Source organism: Lycorma delicatula, chromosome 1, assembly GCF_047948215.1.
Source record: "Lycorma delicatula isolate Av1 chromosome 1, ASM4794821v1, whole genome shotgun sequence".
Classification (NCBI taxonomy): Eukaryota; Metazoa; Arthropoda; class Insecta; order Hemiptera; family Fulgoridae; genus Lycorma; species Lycorma delicatula.
The window spans coordinates 373,734,202-373,752,222 of record NC_134455.1 but is presented as its reverse complement, the minus strand read 5'-3'; the positions used below and the strand labels follow the sequence as shown (position 1 = coordinate 373,752,222).

The 18,021-nt window shown below is 30.4% G+C and overlaps 2 protein-coding genes across 2 annotated transcripts in view; one reads left to right on the top strand and one right to left on the bottom strand.

Moving 5' to 3' along the window:
• The window catches only part of Lerp (lysosomal enzyme receptor protein), a 313,317-nt gene that overhangs the window by 189,493 nt on the left and 105,803 nt on the right, over positions 1–18,021 (top strand). The gene's annotated exons all lie outside the window — the stretch shown is intronic.
• LOC142317281 (protein toll-like) overlaps positions 1–18,021 on the bottom strand; it is a 63,162-nt gene that overhangs the window by 13,014 nt on the left and 32,127 nt on the right. The window contains exons 2-3 of the mRNA XM_075353693.1: positions 2,253–3,470; positions 225–552 (exon numbers count right to left, since the gene is read on the bottom strand). Of these exons, the coding sequence (XP_075209808.1) occupies positions 225–552; positions 2,253–3,470 (1,546 nt within the window). The remainder of the gene's footprint in view (positions 1–224; positions 553–2,252; positions 3,471–18,021) is intronic.

Genomic DNA, 18,021 nt, shown 5'->3' with positions numbered 1-18,021 from the left:
CCAGAAAGAAGTAATGGGATAAGCAAACATCATGTAAGAAAATGCAAAGTAGTTTGGCACGCTTATCACAGTTTAATACAATTACTACCATATACACCGTTATGATATATGTCAATTATATACATTACCATAAATAATAATCTAATTTATAATATAAAATTATAATTTTATTTTAATAATTCATTTAATTATAATTAATTTGAACAGATATAAATTTAACATACCTCAAGATATGAAATTTTGTTGTTTCTAAGATCAAGAGTAGTGAGATTGTTCATCGAAAGCCAGTCATGAAATATTTCAGTTATAGAGTTATTAGCTAAGTTAAGTTCTTTTATTTCCAAACAATGATGGAATGGTGATCGATGTCCAAATTCATCACTGATAATCACTGATTCAGGATCATTTGAATCATATAAATTCAAAAAATTATTTGAAAGCATTATATTTCTCAGTTTCTTATTTCCACTTAGCGCATCATTATCAATTTTTACCAATCTGTTGGAACTCAGATCCAGTTCTTTTAATTCTCCTAGATTTAGTAACAACTCCCTGTAAGCGAAAGACATTCACTATTATTACTTTAAAGCATTTTCAATAATCTTTTATCATTTTATGGTGAGTAGTGATACTTTGGAATATATGATGTTTATTTATTTGGATGGCTGTAAAAAACATTTAAGAAATTGGCTGGGTTTGGCCATAATGGAAAGTGGTTATTTAGTAAGGAAAAGTGTAAATATGTTTTACAGAAAGTAAAACCTGTTTCCCTAAAAAGCTGCCATTTTGTAAGTTAATTATTGAATAAGGTTTATCTTTGGTTAAGGTGAACAAATTGATTTAAACCTTCATAATAAATTAAAAACTTTATTCAAGCTCTAAGTACATAAAAATATATTCCTTCCTTTTAAAGTTTTTTAATGCTACATATAAAATTTGCATGTTGTAAATGTTTTTTATATGTTTTTCCAGTTGCTAATGGTTTGAAGAGCGGATTCAATTGTAATCTACCTGTATTATATGTATATTCAATTTAGATAATAAGCACCAGCAATTTAGAAAACCCACTACTTATTTAGAAAGGCAATTCAATGTAGAAAACCCATACAACAGGCACACTTATCTAAAAGACATTTTATTCCCATGTAGCATAAATATTCAGCATTTTCATATGTTTTGTTACCTCTTATTTCCTACTCAGCTGACAATTATAAAATAACTTAAGACTATAAAACTCCAAATTCATATTATTGGCGAGGTTAACTCCTTATAAAAATTATTCTACATAAAATGCACAACAAAATCATGATTACTAAATGAAAAAACATAATATTAACATATATCAATATGCATGCTTAAATGCCAAAACTTCATGCATTTGGTACAGTTTTACTGTTGCTTTCAAAATGTCACACTACATACTAATGAAGTACACGCAAAAATATGTTGATTAATATAGTAACCCAGTAATATTCTAATCTATAGTGGCCATAATAAACACCATATTAGGGAAACTGTTTAAACATTCACCCAGGCATGACCAACACATGAGAACAGTATATGCAACAGGATCATTTTTGATAATCAATCCTTAGAAACTGAGCAGAGATAAAGATATTTCCCATAGCACACAAATAGCATTGAAAATCATGAATCCAATTCATTTGTAGAAGATGAAATTTACAAACAAATCAAAATAACATACAAAAAAGATAAAATGTGCTATTTAACATACAAAATAAATTCCTGATCGTTTAAAGATGATAATTATTATAACAATGTCACTTGCAACGCTAATCTACTAATAAAGGATTCTCATCATAGAAATGAAAAGATCTGGAATTTTGTATTTATATATATGCAAAGTGAGTTGTAGTAATGATTATTTATTTTTTATATATAACATAAAATTGCAATGCTCCTCATTCACACAGTAAAATTTGTTGATTTTTGCTTCAAGTAATGAATAGTTTTCTTAAATACAATAGGTTAGTTTGTATTAAACAAAATTTAGCAGGTAGCTTTAACTAAATAAAACAAAATAAGATTATTTAGATAATGTAAAGTATTTTTTTTACAGTAGTGTCAATTAAAATTTTAATCACTTAAAAAGAGAAGTTCAAGATAGGTGTTGTTTTTCATTTGTACTAGTTCAGATGGGTGTACTAACAGTGAACTAATATCAGTAGAGAAGCTTAATGACTACGAAGATCTATTTTAACAAACAAATATATTTTTCATACTGTACTTACGTTGATATGTGCATTAATTGATTATGATGGGCCTTCAGTTTCTTCAGTTTAACTGTCGTTGAAAAAATAGAATTAGGAAGTGTCGATAGTTTATTATGGCTGATGTCAATGTTAATTAATTCTGTATTATCTTGAAAAAGTTCAGCCGGTAGTTCAGTTAAAGAATTTATGTTAAGTAATATATCTGTCAGTGAAGTAGAACCCCAAAATAGATCTTTTGGAACAGAAGATATATTGCAGTTATGCAATTGGATTTCTTTTAGAGAGGTTAAATTAGAAAAAAGTCCTGAAGGAATCATCCGTAATGTTTTCCTATTGTTATGCAGTTGAATTCGTTCTAGAAGAGGATTGCCTGTTAATAATCCTGGAGGTAAGGAAGAAAATTCATTACCAAAGAGATTCAAATTTTTTAATTTTCCTAAATCAATAAAGAGATCGGGTCTGAGTGTAACTAGCGTGTTTGAATGAAGATCTAAAGATTCTAAATTTGGGATATCGGAGAACACTGTTCTTGTCAGATTGGTGAGTTTATTACCCCAGAGATTTAAAAGCCTGAGGTGAGTTAAGTTACGAAACAACCCTGGTTCTAAATGCGTTAAGTTGTTGTTTCCAAGATCAAGTACATCAAGTTTTGGGAGAAATTTAAAAATACCCTTTGGGAGATTTACATTGTTATTACTTAAATGAAGCCAAGTTAAGTTTGACATGTCATTAAAAAGATCTTCTGGAAGCGTTGTTAAACCACTGGAACTGAGATCCATTTGAGTCACTTCATAAAGCCCCTCTAGATGTTTTTTTTGAAGAGTACTGAAATTAGCTGCTGACTGTATTTGTAGTTGCTGTATTCTTGGTATTCCCATACCCAGCATAAATTCTCGGAAAGATACATCAGGCAATGGACATAATTTGATACTGAAACGCTTGACCGGTCCCACCAGAAGGCCAGAAACAAGCAAAAGGTCTGCTGGACTTTTTGCTACTGTACATAACAAATTTACATGTTCATTTTGTTGAATATTTGCCATCAAAATGTAGGAGTTGTGTGGATATTGACTTTGTGGGCACAACAGTTCATATTTTCTTGCACCTAATTGTGTGCATGAGCAATTCACTGACTGATGAAACGTTTCTGGACACTGAGAAGTGTTAACTACTTCTAGATTCAACACCATAAGCAGAAGTACACATACAACTAAGGTAAATCTTCTGATCTTCAAACTGTAACAGAAAGATATCATTACTTTATCATTAGATATATATTATATAGTAAGTCAAATTTATTTATTTGCAATTTTATTCACATATATTATTTTCTGAATACACGGTATTATGTAGTCAATATTAACTAATTATAGATGGTATGATATGAATGGTTAGCAATAAATAAGTGATAAAAATTTTTATTTACTTTTCTAATACCTTTTTTAATTTGCAGTTATGTGTAGAATGTGTCACTAACTGGTGTTAGTGATACCAATACTCTTTACAATAATGAAAAACAGCATAATATGTTCATTGTTATTTCATATTTATTTATTTCCATAGATTATTGATTTTAGTCCAGTTTGTTTGATTCATTATCAGTAAAAAGTAACCTTGGTTTATTCTTTTAAGGCAGAAGATCAGCATTGTGTAGAAAAATAGGTTTTATACATTACAATTTGTTTTTTTCATTCCATCTTAAATTAAAATAATGAAAGAATTAAACTGATTGTTTTCATGAATTTTTACTGATGCTGAAACTGATGACAATTATTTTTGAAGTTCTGAATTTAACTCATGTTCTTAAAAAAATCAGTTTAATGAATTCCCTTCATTATTATGGATCGGTTGTTTTTTCTGCTTGCTATAGAATTATAATCTTTTCTAGGATGAGGATTGTTTTTTTCTCTGTAAGTTTTATAACTAATTTTGTAACAATTTTATATAAAAATAGTTTGAATCTGAAAATTAGAATGACTAGGGTATTTATCATTTCATTGTAACAAATTGATACTACCGATTATAAATTGACAAAATTATTTACAGCACTTTCAAATTGCCTGGGTAAAAAATGTAATTTTTCTTTTAAAAAATTTTACCCCTTAGTTATGTGGAAACCCTTAAAACAAGATTTCCAAGTAGAACTACAAAATAAAAAAGTATCAACAAAATTATTTCATTTGATGAAGAGTAATAAGAGTACTTGAAATTCATTTAAAAAGATATGTACAGGTCAAACTGAAAAGGGGTTACCTTCTACTGAAGTCAGTTAAGATATAATAACTTTTCAGTTCTTTTTTAGATTTCAACTTCTGAATTCGTGCTGATTTAATGATTAATGAGTTGTTGCAAGTTATTTGTTTTTAATCACGCACCAACTTTAAGAATTAAAATTAGCAGAAGAATAATAATATATATATATATATTTTTTTTTTTTTACTTCCTTGTACAAGTACAAAGAAGTATTGTAATCGTGAAAAATTTCAGATTTCAACGGAAATATCCATTTTGATCATCCCTGAATCCATTTTGATTAGTTTCAGTATGACATATGTACATACATACATACATACATATATGTATGTACCAATCTCGCATAACTCAAAAATTATTAGCCGTAGGATGTTAAAATTTTGGATTTAGCACTGTTGTAACATCTAGTTCTGCACCTCCCCTTTTGATTGCAATCAACTGAATCATAAGTGTCCAAAAAAGCCCAAAATCCAAAAAATTGGATTTTGAACTTTTTCGTAACTGCATTAATAAGCCCTCATTAAGAACTTTTCATAGGTTCCAGAGTTATAGCAAAATAAAATTTTAATTAATGAAATATTTGGATCTTAGAAGGGAAAGGCACATCAGTTTGAATCTGACTTCATCTCTTTTTTTTAACTTTTATTATTATTTTTTTAATTTAAATATATTGATTTATTAATAATTATTATTCTCTGATTGTAAACAATAATAATTTAAATAAATAATAATTTAATAATAATAATAATAAAAAAAATATCAGAAGTTATTTATGAAATAAAATTTTATGTACTTTTCATTTTAAAAAAAATTGTAATCTAATTTAATAGGCATACAACGTGTGATGTCCACAATTATTTTAATTTTATTGAGTCAATTTCTGTTTTATAAAATAAAAGAAAATTCTAATGTTGCTTTTAAAAGAAATTATTTTTTCTTAAACGAAATCTCTAAAATCGATCAATTTGATGATGAGAAAATCTTGCGTAATTATTATTTATAAAAATCACAAACTGTAAAATTACAGCTTTCATTCCTTTTGGAAGGTAATTAAAATGTATTTGTTTATTAAAATCCAAATATTTGAATTTAATTTCAGAATTTGAATTTTTCTCATGAAATTTTATTGAACTATTTTATTTTAAAGGTTATTACTTTATTGCACATGACTTTATTAAAAATTATAATTTTTTTTGTCTTCAGTCATTTGACTGGTTTGATGCAGCTCTCCAAGATTCCGTATCCAGTGCTAGTTGTTTCATTTCGGTATACCCCCTACATCCTACATCCCTAACAATTTGTTTTACATATTCCAAATGTGGCCTGCGTACACAAGTTTTTCCTTCTACCTGTCCTTCCAATATTAAAACGACTATTCCAGGATGCATTAATATGTGGCCTATAAGTTTGTCTCTTTGTTTAGCTATATTTTTCCAAATGCTTCTTTCTTCATCTATTTGGCTCAACACCTCTTCATTTGTCACTTTATCCACCCATCTGATTTTTAACATTCTCCTATAGCACCGCATTTCAAAAGCTTCTAATCTTTTCTTCTCAGATACTCCGATCGTCCAAGTTTCACTTCCATATAAAGCGACGCTCCAACCATATACTTTCAAAAATATTTTCCTGACGTTTAAATTAATTTTTGATGTAACAAATTATATTTCTGACTGAAGCCTCGTTTCACCTGTGCTATTTGGCATTTTATATTGCTCCTGCTTCGTCCATCTTTAGTAATTCTACTTACCACATAATTAAATTCTTCTACCTCCATAATCTTTTCTCCTCCTATTTTCACATTCAGTGGTCCATCTTTGTTATTTCTACTACATTTCATTACTTTTGTTTTGTTCTTCTTTATTTTCATGTGATAGTTCGATAATAATAACTAAATTATCATTTAGTTATGGCTTATCGAAATCACGAGGGATACAACTTTATTTGTTACCTAAAGGTTATAGTAATTAATTCATCGTGTGTAAAACATGAATGAAGCTTCTTTTCGTTAGAGTTTTATATTTTGTATCATTAGTAGCCGAAAAAAGCAAAATAAAAAAAACCTTTTAAGGTGATCTGTTCCATATAATCACTTCAACAATTATTAGTGTGAATTTAACGTTAAAGTAAGTTAACTTTATTAATGTTGGATTATTTGAAAAGGGTTTGATCATTTTAATGAAGATAAGTATGTAGGTTGTAGGATCATAAAATTTAAGAACTCACTTAAATTTTAGCCTTAGTGTACTTATATTAAGGATATTCTGCTAAGGCATATAAATACAAAATATATTACTCAAATTTAATATCTACTTATTAAAACAAAAGTTTTAATAAAGAATTGATATAAAAAAATGTTATGACCTTTTGTAATATTTATTTTGATAAAAAATGAACACTTAATAAAAATCATAAATTGTGAAAGTAAAAAATTAAATAAATCAACATATTTATATCCTCTAATGAAATATATTATTATTAAATATATGTTAATGAAATTCTACACAGTTTAGCCGACTGAAGCTGTACTCTGATAACATTTAAAAATATAGCTATATTTAAATGAGACCAGTTGTTTATGACATAACAGTTAACGCAACCACAAACACAGAGAGATCTTGTGTTTTTATAATTGAGTATTTGGGTAAATGATTTCTCGTTTAATTTTATTAACTAAAGTGCAGTAAATTATGAATGCCTAGTACAAAAAACTGTAAAATACTAAAAAACAAAAAAAAAAATCAAACTCAAATTAATGATTTTTCTGTTTTCATTGAAATCTCACAGATTAATTTTGTATATTTAAAGTGAAATAATAAAACAACGGTTTAATTCTAACCTTTTTTTTAAAAAAAAAAACAAAACATTTTGTTCATTTACAAATCTTTAAGAAAAGAAACCTTTGTGAGTTTTTGTTTATAAGTAAAATCTGTAGGTGTTAGTGAAAGTTATATTATGCAATCTTAATTTCCTGCCAAAACCAGCGTAGTAGAATGTAATATTCATGTCAACACCTACATTACTCTGGTCTTTAAAATGTTTGCTGCTATCGTAAAACATATGAGTTATAAACGAATATTCATGAATTAAAAATACTCATGTGTACAAAAACTGAATGTTTAAAAAATTGGTATTAAATTAATTCTAATATACATTTAATACTATTATTCTAAACAAATACATTTGAGAATCTTCTTCAACGTTATTGTTATCTGGTAGCAAACGTGTTTTTTTATTGTGTTCAAAAAGGACTTCATTTTATTTAAGAAAAAACTGAAACCAACTAATGTAGGTGATACATTTTTTATTGGTTATATTTTATGAAAATTATGTATTATATTACACTACTATATAAAATAATACTGTATTGTATTTCATGAAATAATATTTCACCACTGAAAGGTGGTTAGCACCAACTTTCCCGTGCAAGAGGTTGATAGTTTGATGTCAGTTAAACCAGGAAAACTCTGATATTAATCGTTTTCAATATCTTCCTTGGCCACCATTTTTATATTAATACATTCTGGCCAGTTATGAAGTACAGTCCGGTTATGAAGTAAGCTGTAGGTATACTTGTAACACTATGAACAAGGGAACCAGACACATACAGGCACCAAATCAAGAAAGCTGCACTACATGTCTGGAGACTTCCTTAATACTATATAAATTTATATAAAAAATAATCATTTTATTTGTAATTTTATTGGTATCCACTAATTATCATTCATTCTTAGTAGTCAATACTCAATAAATCATGAAATAAGGTATTCGATTAAAAATCACAAAACAAGATTTCAAGATAAAAAAAGCGTGCAGCCTTTTGTAGGCTGAAATGCAAATTGCATGTGTTATTATGCATGCCGAAAAGTCGTATTAAAATATTTATTATATTAATAGCATAAAAAATTATAAAATTATTTAAAATAAATTACGTGTCTTACATATCATGCTCATTACATTTGCCTGTTGGGGGGAAGGGGTTGCACATTGTTCGCCCGTTAAACATGTTGCAACATAAACATTACAGGAAAAGAAGAAGAGAAAAAAAATTAAAAGCAATTTATGAAAAAAAAAGATCAGATGTTATAAATTTAAAAAAAAAAATAAAATAATAACTTCAACTGTAGTTTGATGGAATATTTATTTTATGAACATAAAATTCTTCTATCGACCTGTAACTATACTAAAAATATGTTGCTTTGATTAAAACGTTTGAACTGAAAAAAATATATAATTAATTATTGTTAAATAGGCATTCCATTTATAAAAGATTTTGTAACAGTTTCTTCTTATTTTTTCATTTATTCTTTAATTTGTCTTTGCATAAAAAAGGATGGTGCATAGTTTTGTTTGTTTCATGAATGTACTCCCTTTTTATTTTAGCTGCTACTGGCGCAGAGCGGACCAAATGGTATGCCGGGCAACTGCGCGCAGTAGACGAACGATTCATTTATTCCAACGATTTATACGTCTTGATACGAACGATTTATGTAAAATTATATTTGTGTTTTGGGAATAAAAAAGGAAAGCATTGGGGTATGAGCTGTATTAAAAAAATCACAACTAAAGAATCTGATAAAAATGTTCAGGTTTTGAAGCTTATCGTTGTAAAAGTTTTTGTTGTTGGTACGCTAAATTCATGATCGTTATTTAGTTACTATTGGCAAAAGCATTTAACAAAATTATGTGTAATGAAACATAAACCATGTAACATTTTCGCGGCGGGCTGTAGGACCGTTTTTTTCCTACTGTAAATTAAGTTATATTGATTGCAATGTGAGGTTTATTCGCTGTCGACTTACTTATTTAACTTTACTAGTTTCCTTCCAGATTTTTTAGTTTTTTTATAGCTCTCCCCTTATCAACCTGTTTGAGTACACTTACAGTTCATTTCGTACATGAACGGTCACAGTCTACACCTCAAATATTTCCGATGTTATTTAAATTTGGTTTTCATGCGGATATTTCTGTATTAACAATTTTAAGATGATCGATGTATAGGTTTTACGGGAATAAAATGTAAAAAAATACGTTAAGTATGAATATCTACTAAGCGAGGCGATTTCCTCGCTTGTAAAGAGGCGACTTGTGTTGCTTAAGTTAATTTTCATAATCAACTTGTGACAGCAAATGTAATTTTAAGTAGTAAAAATTTGGCCGAAAGGCAGCCCTAACAAAGAATGTAGAGTGGTTAATATTTAATCGATCATTTTTTTATTTTGTTATTAACATAACTAAAACATTTTAAAAAGCGTGTAAATTGCATTTTCAAATATTTAACATTAAATGTTGTCCAAATTAATTTTCATCTATGCAAAGTATTGCACTGAATTTTAGCTTACGTAATTAATTGTTTCTTATTTTCCTAAATTTGTTTTTTATCACGTGTATCCAGAGACCAATTTAATTAATTAATATACTTACCTAAATTGTATGAAAAGTTTTGAGCCTTACGTAGAAAGACGTAATTTTCTGTAAGAAGTCCTTAGACAGTAAAGAGCGTATCTTTTCTGTCAAATGTAATTTTATTTTTCAATAAGTCTCCTTTCAAGTCACTACACTTTTTGCAGCGATGCTCTAATCTCTTTAACCCTTCCAAATAGTACCTGGCGTCTTTCTCCGCAAAATAGCGTTTACGTATTCGATAATCTCCTCGTCCGATGAAAATCTCTTTCCTCCAATAGGAACTTTAAGGTTAGGAAATAGGAAAAAGTTGCTTAGAGCCAGATATGGTGAATACGGCGAATGGTCAACCAGTACAAAGTGCAATTGGTGAATTTTAGCCATAGCGACCGTCGAAGTACGAGCAGGGGTTTTGTCCTGATGTAAAAGCAGTTTTTTCTTTTTCTTCTTCTTCAAATGTGGTAGTTTTTTTTTGCAATTTCTGCCTTCAGCTTGTCAGGTAATGATGCATAATACTGTCCCGTTATTATTTTACCTTTCTGAAGATAATCGATAAACAAAATTACGTTATTATCTCAACAAAAAAAAAAACAGTCCACGTCACTTTCCCGGTTGATGAAACCGTCTTTGCCTTTTTCGGAGCAGATTCATCCTTTGCAGTTCACTGGTTTAACTATTGTTTTGGATCTCAAGAATGTAGTGTAGATCCACGTTTCATCTACAGAATCGACGCAAAAATCTGACTCGTTTTGCTTAAACTGCTCCATCAAAGCCTTGGAAATGTTCATTCGAATGCGTTTTTGGTCCAAAGTGAGCAAACGCGGCACCCGATACGCGGATAGCTTACGCATATCCAAGTCTTCAGTTAATATACGACAAACACGTTCGTTCAATATACCCATAGCATCTGTTATTTTTCTAACCTTAATTCGTCGGTCGTCCAGTAATATTTGGTGAACTTTTCGATGATATCGGTGGCAGTTGCAGTTTTTGGCAGTCCCGAACGCTTATTATTAAGCAAGCTGATACGACCATGTTTAAATTCAGTCGCCTATCTTTTCACGATTGCGAATGGTAGGGGCAGAGTCCCCGAAAACAGCGTTCAACTCTGTTTTAATTTTGGTAGGCGTATTGCCTCTCAGATGCACATATTTCATCACGGCACAATATTTGATTTTTTCCATTTTTACAAAAGCACTCACAGTAACTTGCTGAAACGATTATGAAGCAACAACTGAGCGTCCAAAATGGCTGAAATTTTACCGAGTACCTTTCAACGCATGCGCGAATACATCCCCTAACTTTTGTTGACGAGTGCTGCCACCTTCATGTTGAGGGTCAAAACTTTTCAAACAACCCTCGTAATATAATTAATTCTTCAGTATATTCGTTAACAGTCGATATACGATAAAAATAATACTCCTGATATACTGTATATATATATATATATATATATATATATATATATATATATATATACAGAGTGATTCAAAGAAACGGGAAATTTTGAAAGTTGTGTTGGTGGGCGATTGGTACCACTTGATAAGTGGCACCAGCCTCTCTAATCTAACCTGCCATTTAGTTGTCATGGATCCTTGGAGTGGTGCGCAACGTGCATTTGCTATCAAAGCGTTTTACAAACACAATGACAGTGTGGAGGGAACGAGTAGAGAATTTCACCGTCATTTTAATCTGGGATGGCACGACCGTGTTCCATCAGCACATGCAATTAAAACATGGATATCTAATTTTGAGGAAACCGGTTCGGCAATGAAAAAGAAACCTCCAGGCCGTGAGCGAACCGTCCGTACACCACAGAATGTTCAAGCTTTACAAGATGCTGTCACACGAAGTCCACATCGGTCAATCCGTCGTCTCTCAGCATCTTTACAATTGCATAGTTCAAGTGTTTGAAGAATGTTAGTGAAGGACTTGCAATTCCATCCATACAAGTTGCAGATTGTCCAGGAACTGAAACCGAACGATGCAGTTGTGCGAGCACAATTCTGTAATGCAATGCTTCAGAAGATAAACGATAACGAAGAGTTTGTTCACGAACTGTGGATGTCAGACGAAGCGCATTTCCATCTCAGTGGATTTGTTAACAAGCAAAATTTCAGATACTGTGCACAAGAAAATCCTACGCAGCTACACCAGCGTCCGTTGCACAGCCAGAAAGTGACCGTGTGGTGTGCTATGTCATCTTACGGTGTTATAGGCCCTTAATTTTTTGAGGATGACAACGGTCTTGTGATTACAGTGACGTCGGCTCGTACGTAACCTTTGTTGTGGAACAACAAAAGAGATTTCCACCGATTCTTAACACAGCCCGGTTTCAACAAGACGGAGCAACGTCACATACCGCCGATTGTTTGGACAACGTGTCATTTCACGAAATGGTGACATTAGATGGCCTCCCAGATAGCCCGATCTCTCAGCTTGCGATTACTTTTTGTGGGGTCACCTTAAAAGCAAAGTGTTCCGCAGTAGACCTGCTACAACGGAAGAACTGAAGGCGAAGATCCGAGAAGCAGTTGCGGAAATTCCAGTCGAGATGTTACGTCAAACTATGAACAATTTAACGAAGAGACTTTGTGAGTGTTTACGTAGAAGAAAAGGTCACCTGGAAGATGCCATCTTTAAAAAATAAACTAAAATTTATGTATCCTAAAATGGCAATATTTTTACAATTACATGAAATAAAATTCATTTTGTAATAAAAATTTTTCATTTACGTTATTTAATTTTTTAAATTTCCCGTTTCTTTGAATCATCCTGTATATGAAAAAAATTCGCCATTGTTGGTGTAAATCACACAATTAAATATAATTTTTAATCATATAATAATGTAACTGCGGAGATTTTATGGAAAATATATTTTTTCTGGAAGCATAATTTGTTATTTCAATTAATGCGGTCTAAGTTTTATCACTGCAACATCTGTACTCGATCCAGTGAAATGCGTTGTGTAATTATGAAGCTTATGCAACTCTCTCTTCAGAAGTATACAAGCGTAAAATACATTTTTTAACGCTATTTTAAAATCGATACGAATAGGTTCCAACATCGTGTCTTAAAACCGCAGTAAATAAGTTAAATATTCGTAATTGTAATTTTGACGTTTCAAACGGTTTTTTTCTTCTTTTTTTAACCTTCGGAAACACCGTTAAGTATTGCTTCAGAGGATGAGATGAATGATTTGTAGCGTGTGTAAAAATACCATGTCTGACCGGGATTCGAATCCGGGACCTCCGGATGAAAAGAGGTCAAACGTTTGACCTCTAGAAAGTTTTATCGATCTTACACATTTCTTTTAATTTTTTACTTCGTTTATTTTTATTTTTTAACATGTATTTTCTTACTACGCTTCGCAGACATTTTATTAAGTCGTAGTGAACATAAGAAAATAAAAAGATTTGGAATCCGAAAATTTGTTTCCAACGTCCTAGTTCAATTTACTCTATTATTTATTTATATAAGTTAGTACTTTTCTTAGAATATACACCCGATGTTATTAATTCGTGAAAATTTACAGTAAATCAGTAAAGAAGTAGATACCGCTATAAATACGTACTTTTTGGAAATGAAAAGATAATCTACAACCGCTGTTTAGTCCGTACTTTGGATTAATTCAATTCACGTACAATTTTTTTAACTCTCCAGAATTTACTGACGAAAGCTGAGAATTCCTGCTATGTTATTTTCTTTTATACTGGAGGATATTTAAATATGAAGCCGACGTGCAATAGGATATAAAGATTGCAGAAGAAAATGGGAAACCGCTTTACGCCTCGTTTTTTCCCCCGGTAAACCCATTACGGGATGTTAGTTAAACTTCTGCTATAGCTAAGGCGTAACGTATACGATTATTACTAATATACCGATAAACGCAAATACAAGCTGATCTTGTAATCGTGATAGCTACGAAATAAATAATAAAAAATTAAGACATATAAACCGACCTTTGTGCTTTTTTATCAGCTAAACAACTCCGTAGTTCGTCGATCGTATCACAGTATTTTGTGCAGAAGTGTCGTTCACTGTTCAATTTCTATGTGCGCAAAATTTATCGAACTATAGTTTGAAAGAAAAAATTATATGGATATTGAAACTGCATGCAGAATTTATTGCGGCTATTTTTAATACGTATAATTTGACTTCATACAGTTACTGCTTTTCAAAATAAATTACTTTTTTTCGTTAATCTTTATAAATAACGAAATTTCTTTGTTATTAATTTAGAAATATTATGTAATTACATATTATTATCAGGACATTTTTTGTATCATTATGAAATGTTCATACGACGTAACATTGTCATATTACTTTGGTTTTTTTTTCATTCAGTAGATAAACAAGATTAATTTGCATCGCCTTAACCCGTTACAGCAAATTATTAGAATGTTTTGAAAAAACAAAATGAATGATTACAGAAGAATTTATTTTACGCGTACCGGTGTAAAACATAATAGAATAAATTATGTAATAACTCGACGTTATTATGGTTAGCGTGAGATGAGTAGGAGAAACATGCCAGTCATTTTATTTCTACTTTCACTTGACGAGTAGCAGCTACATCCGGGTGAAACAGCGTAATGATACTTTTTCATTAATAAACTACCGTAATTCATAATTCAGCCATTACAATTTTATTCTGTACCTCACACCCTTCTATTACTTCCTTGTATGAAGTAAAGGAAGTATTGTGATCACAAAAAATTTTGGTTTTCAAATTTCAGTGGAAATATCCATTTTGACCATCCCTGAATTCATTTTTGACTAGTTCGGTTATGTATCTATAGTATGTAAGTATGTATGTATCTCGCATAATTAAAAAATGATAAGCCGTAGGATGTTATTGAGAGCTTTTCAACAATTTATCATAAGTGGTACTTATTTTTCATTGGTTCCAGGGTTGTAGACAAATAAAATCTTAATAAAAAAATAAACTACCGTATTTTCTGCAAAATTAATGAACAATACCGCGATAGATCTCTTTTCGTTTAGAAAAAAATTTGGATTAATGATTGTATCATTATAAATCTCAAAAAATTTTATGCAGCTCTTAAGTAATAAAATGTAAACCGATCACAATCTTAATTCTTTCTGTTCCGCCTATTAACATTATTTTAAAATTGAAACTAATAATTGCTTACTATTAAGATACCAGTTTAATAAGTAATAAAAAGTTTTAGAAAAGCTACATGGGAATTCGTTTCTTAATCTTTTTGAAATGTGCGGTGTGAAGAACGACTTAACGCTTTAAAGAAATAGGAAGCGTTAAGACTAAACAGAAACCGGGAAGGCCTAAATCAGTGACCGGCAATGATAAATCGTTACATTAAAAACGTAAAGTGCCCGGTTAGAACAGCAGCTCAAAAACATATGTAAACCAAAGTTCGGTGTTGTTCATTGAAAAGTAGCAAGAAATAACTTTTTAAAGATCATTTTGTCCAGGAACTTAGTGACACTGATTTTTATCGTGGAGTTGAATACTGCAAAATTAAAACCGCCGGCATCGATGCGCATCTTATATTTATTAGATGACAAGTTTTAGAGCAGTTAAGATTTCACGTTAAATGAAATCACCATAATTTGGTGATATTAATCGGGTGTAAATCTATATTTGTATTGTGAAAAGAATATTCGGTATTCGAACGCAATTAACGTGTGGCGAGTTTCGATTAAGTGATATGGCCTATTTTTACTGGTGGGAATTTAAATGAATTTAAATTAAATTTAAATTTAAAATTACGCTTCTACGTAAAATCGTTTAGAAAATTCAAAACATTTTTGAGGTTAAACTTTTTAATTCACTAGTTTCAAGAGAGCGGAACTCCACCTCATTTTGGCAAAGTACAACAGATTTAAATAGAGTTTTTATTGAAATAGATTGATTGAAGGTTCGAAATAACATGGCGGAAGATCACCGGACCCTTTACTTATAAATTACTTTTTACAGATAGATGAAAAATATTATTTACGAATAAAACCAAAAAAAATATTCTTAATTTAAAAAATATAATTCAGGAAGCATCTCAGAATAATCGTTATATCGCTTTAATGAGATTTCATCCTTTGTGACTGGTTGGCTCATTGTCAAAAACTAGAGGAAGACGATTTGAACATTTATTCACGTTTTTTCACAAAAAAAAACTGTTGGTCTTGTAACATTTTTAAATAAAACAATACATTAAAAATGTTTAAGTCAAAATAAGTTTTCTAAAATCATTTATGCCTTTTTTTGCAAACGTTTAGAGGAAAATATATGTGGCTATACGAATTCTCATACCGCCCAAGAGCTTTCAAAATATAATGAATTGGAAATTTATTCTCCCGTCACTTTGAATCGAGACATCTTACCCACTTCACATCGTTTTCTTGTTATAACGAGATCTTTAAAATAACTTGTCACTCTATGAACACTGATATTTACAACTAAACCGAGCTTCGACGATGAGCAAGGATTACGTATCGCAAAATATCTATCCGTCTGGTTCTAAAAAATGTTTAGTTTCTCTCATTTCTGTCGTTATAGAACTTTCGTTCTCGCTGAACTAAGCTATTATATATATTAAAGATTGAAAATTCTCAAGATGTTTTTATAGTTCCATAATTTTCATTCCGGAATACTTAAAAAAACTTAAAATACTTGTGTTACTGTATGTCGGCTAACACTACATTGATTTTTAATATGTGTCGTCCACCCGGGATCACTCTTTTGGAAATTAAAATTAATCTTCTTTTACAGATTTATTTATTAAAAACTAATTTATAAGATATTTGTAATCAGCGTGCCCGCATCAATTTGTAACTAATAGTTAATACCGTATTTCTTTTTTTGTTTAGTCTCCAGAACCACCGTAAGGTACTACTTCAGAAGATGAGTGAGAATAATATGTATGAATGTAAATAATCTGTAGTCTTGATCAGTAGCTCGATGTGTAGTCTTGTGCAGTCTCAGGTCGACCATTCCTGAGATGTGTGGTTAATTGAAACCCAATTACCAAAGAACACCGGTATCCACGATCTAGTATTCAAATCCGAATAAAAGTCACTGCCTTTACTAGGATTTTGACCTTAGAACAGTCGACTTCAATATCAGCTGATTTGCGATGACGAGTTCACTACTAGAACAATCTGGTTGGTCTAGTATTGGTTTAACATGTAGATTAAAATAAGTTTTTTTCGCCGTAATACGATTGTATCCTAAATAACAGTTCATTTTAAGTTCCGCTCTCACCACATTTCCAAGGCTGCGATCGAAAAAAAATATTCCTAGCAACGCATAGTTATTAAAAAAATACAAAACTAATTTCAGAGAAATAGTATATATTTTTAAGAAATTCATGGCTGGTAGCAGCTTAAGCATAACAAGCACATAGTTTCTAAACAATAGTCCAGCATCATAAATGAATATTTATGTTGTAAATTTATTAAATCTGTTAGCTAATTCAAGAAACAATTCTCGGATGTTCTTAAGAATACCAAACGAATAGAAACGTATCATAAGCGATCCTAATAGATGAATTAGTGTTTCTAATTTTCTACTGTAATTAAATTGCATCTATCTCTTAAGGTCTAAGATAGAATAAAACTAGAAGTACAGAAATCGTTAAAAAATTACGTTGAATTACTACTATTTTTTATGTAAAGTATGACTACTTATGATCTCTTTTGGTTGAAGGACCGTTATTTGGAAATAAGTTGAATTGAGGGCCTTTAACGTCTGAGGGATTTCGAAATTTACGCGTAACCGTCACTTTACACGTTATTGCTTTGCGTTCTTTTGTTTTTTCATTACTATTATTAACAGTTATAGTCCTACACCTATTTTACGAACACGCCCATTTCCTGAGGTCATTGCTACTTCTTTCAGAGGGAATGCGGATTAACTACAATACCTATTAACATTCATATCATACGCAGTGTTGGAGTACGTATGAAAACAAAATTATATGTAGCAACGATTACGATAAAAATATACTGCATATGGATAATTGAATTTCATACACAATAAATTATCCAAACGATTTAAACGGTTAAAAAAATTGTAAGTATAATTAATATATCTCATAAATTTTTGTTATGGTATATATAAAGAACTTTCATTTCGGCTTAAACAAATAAC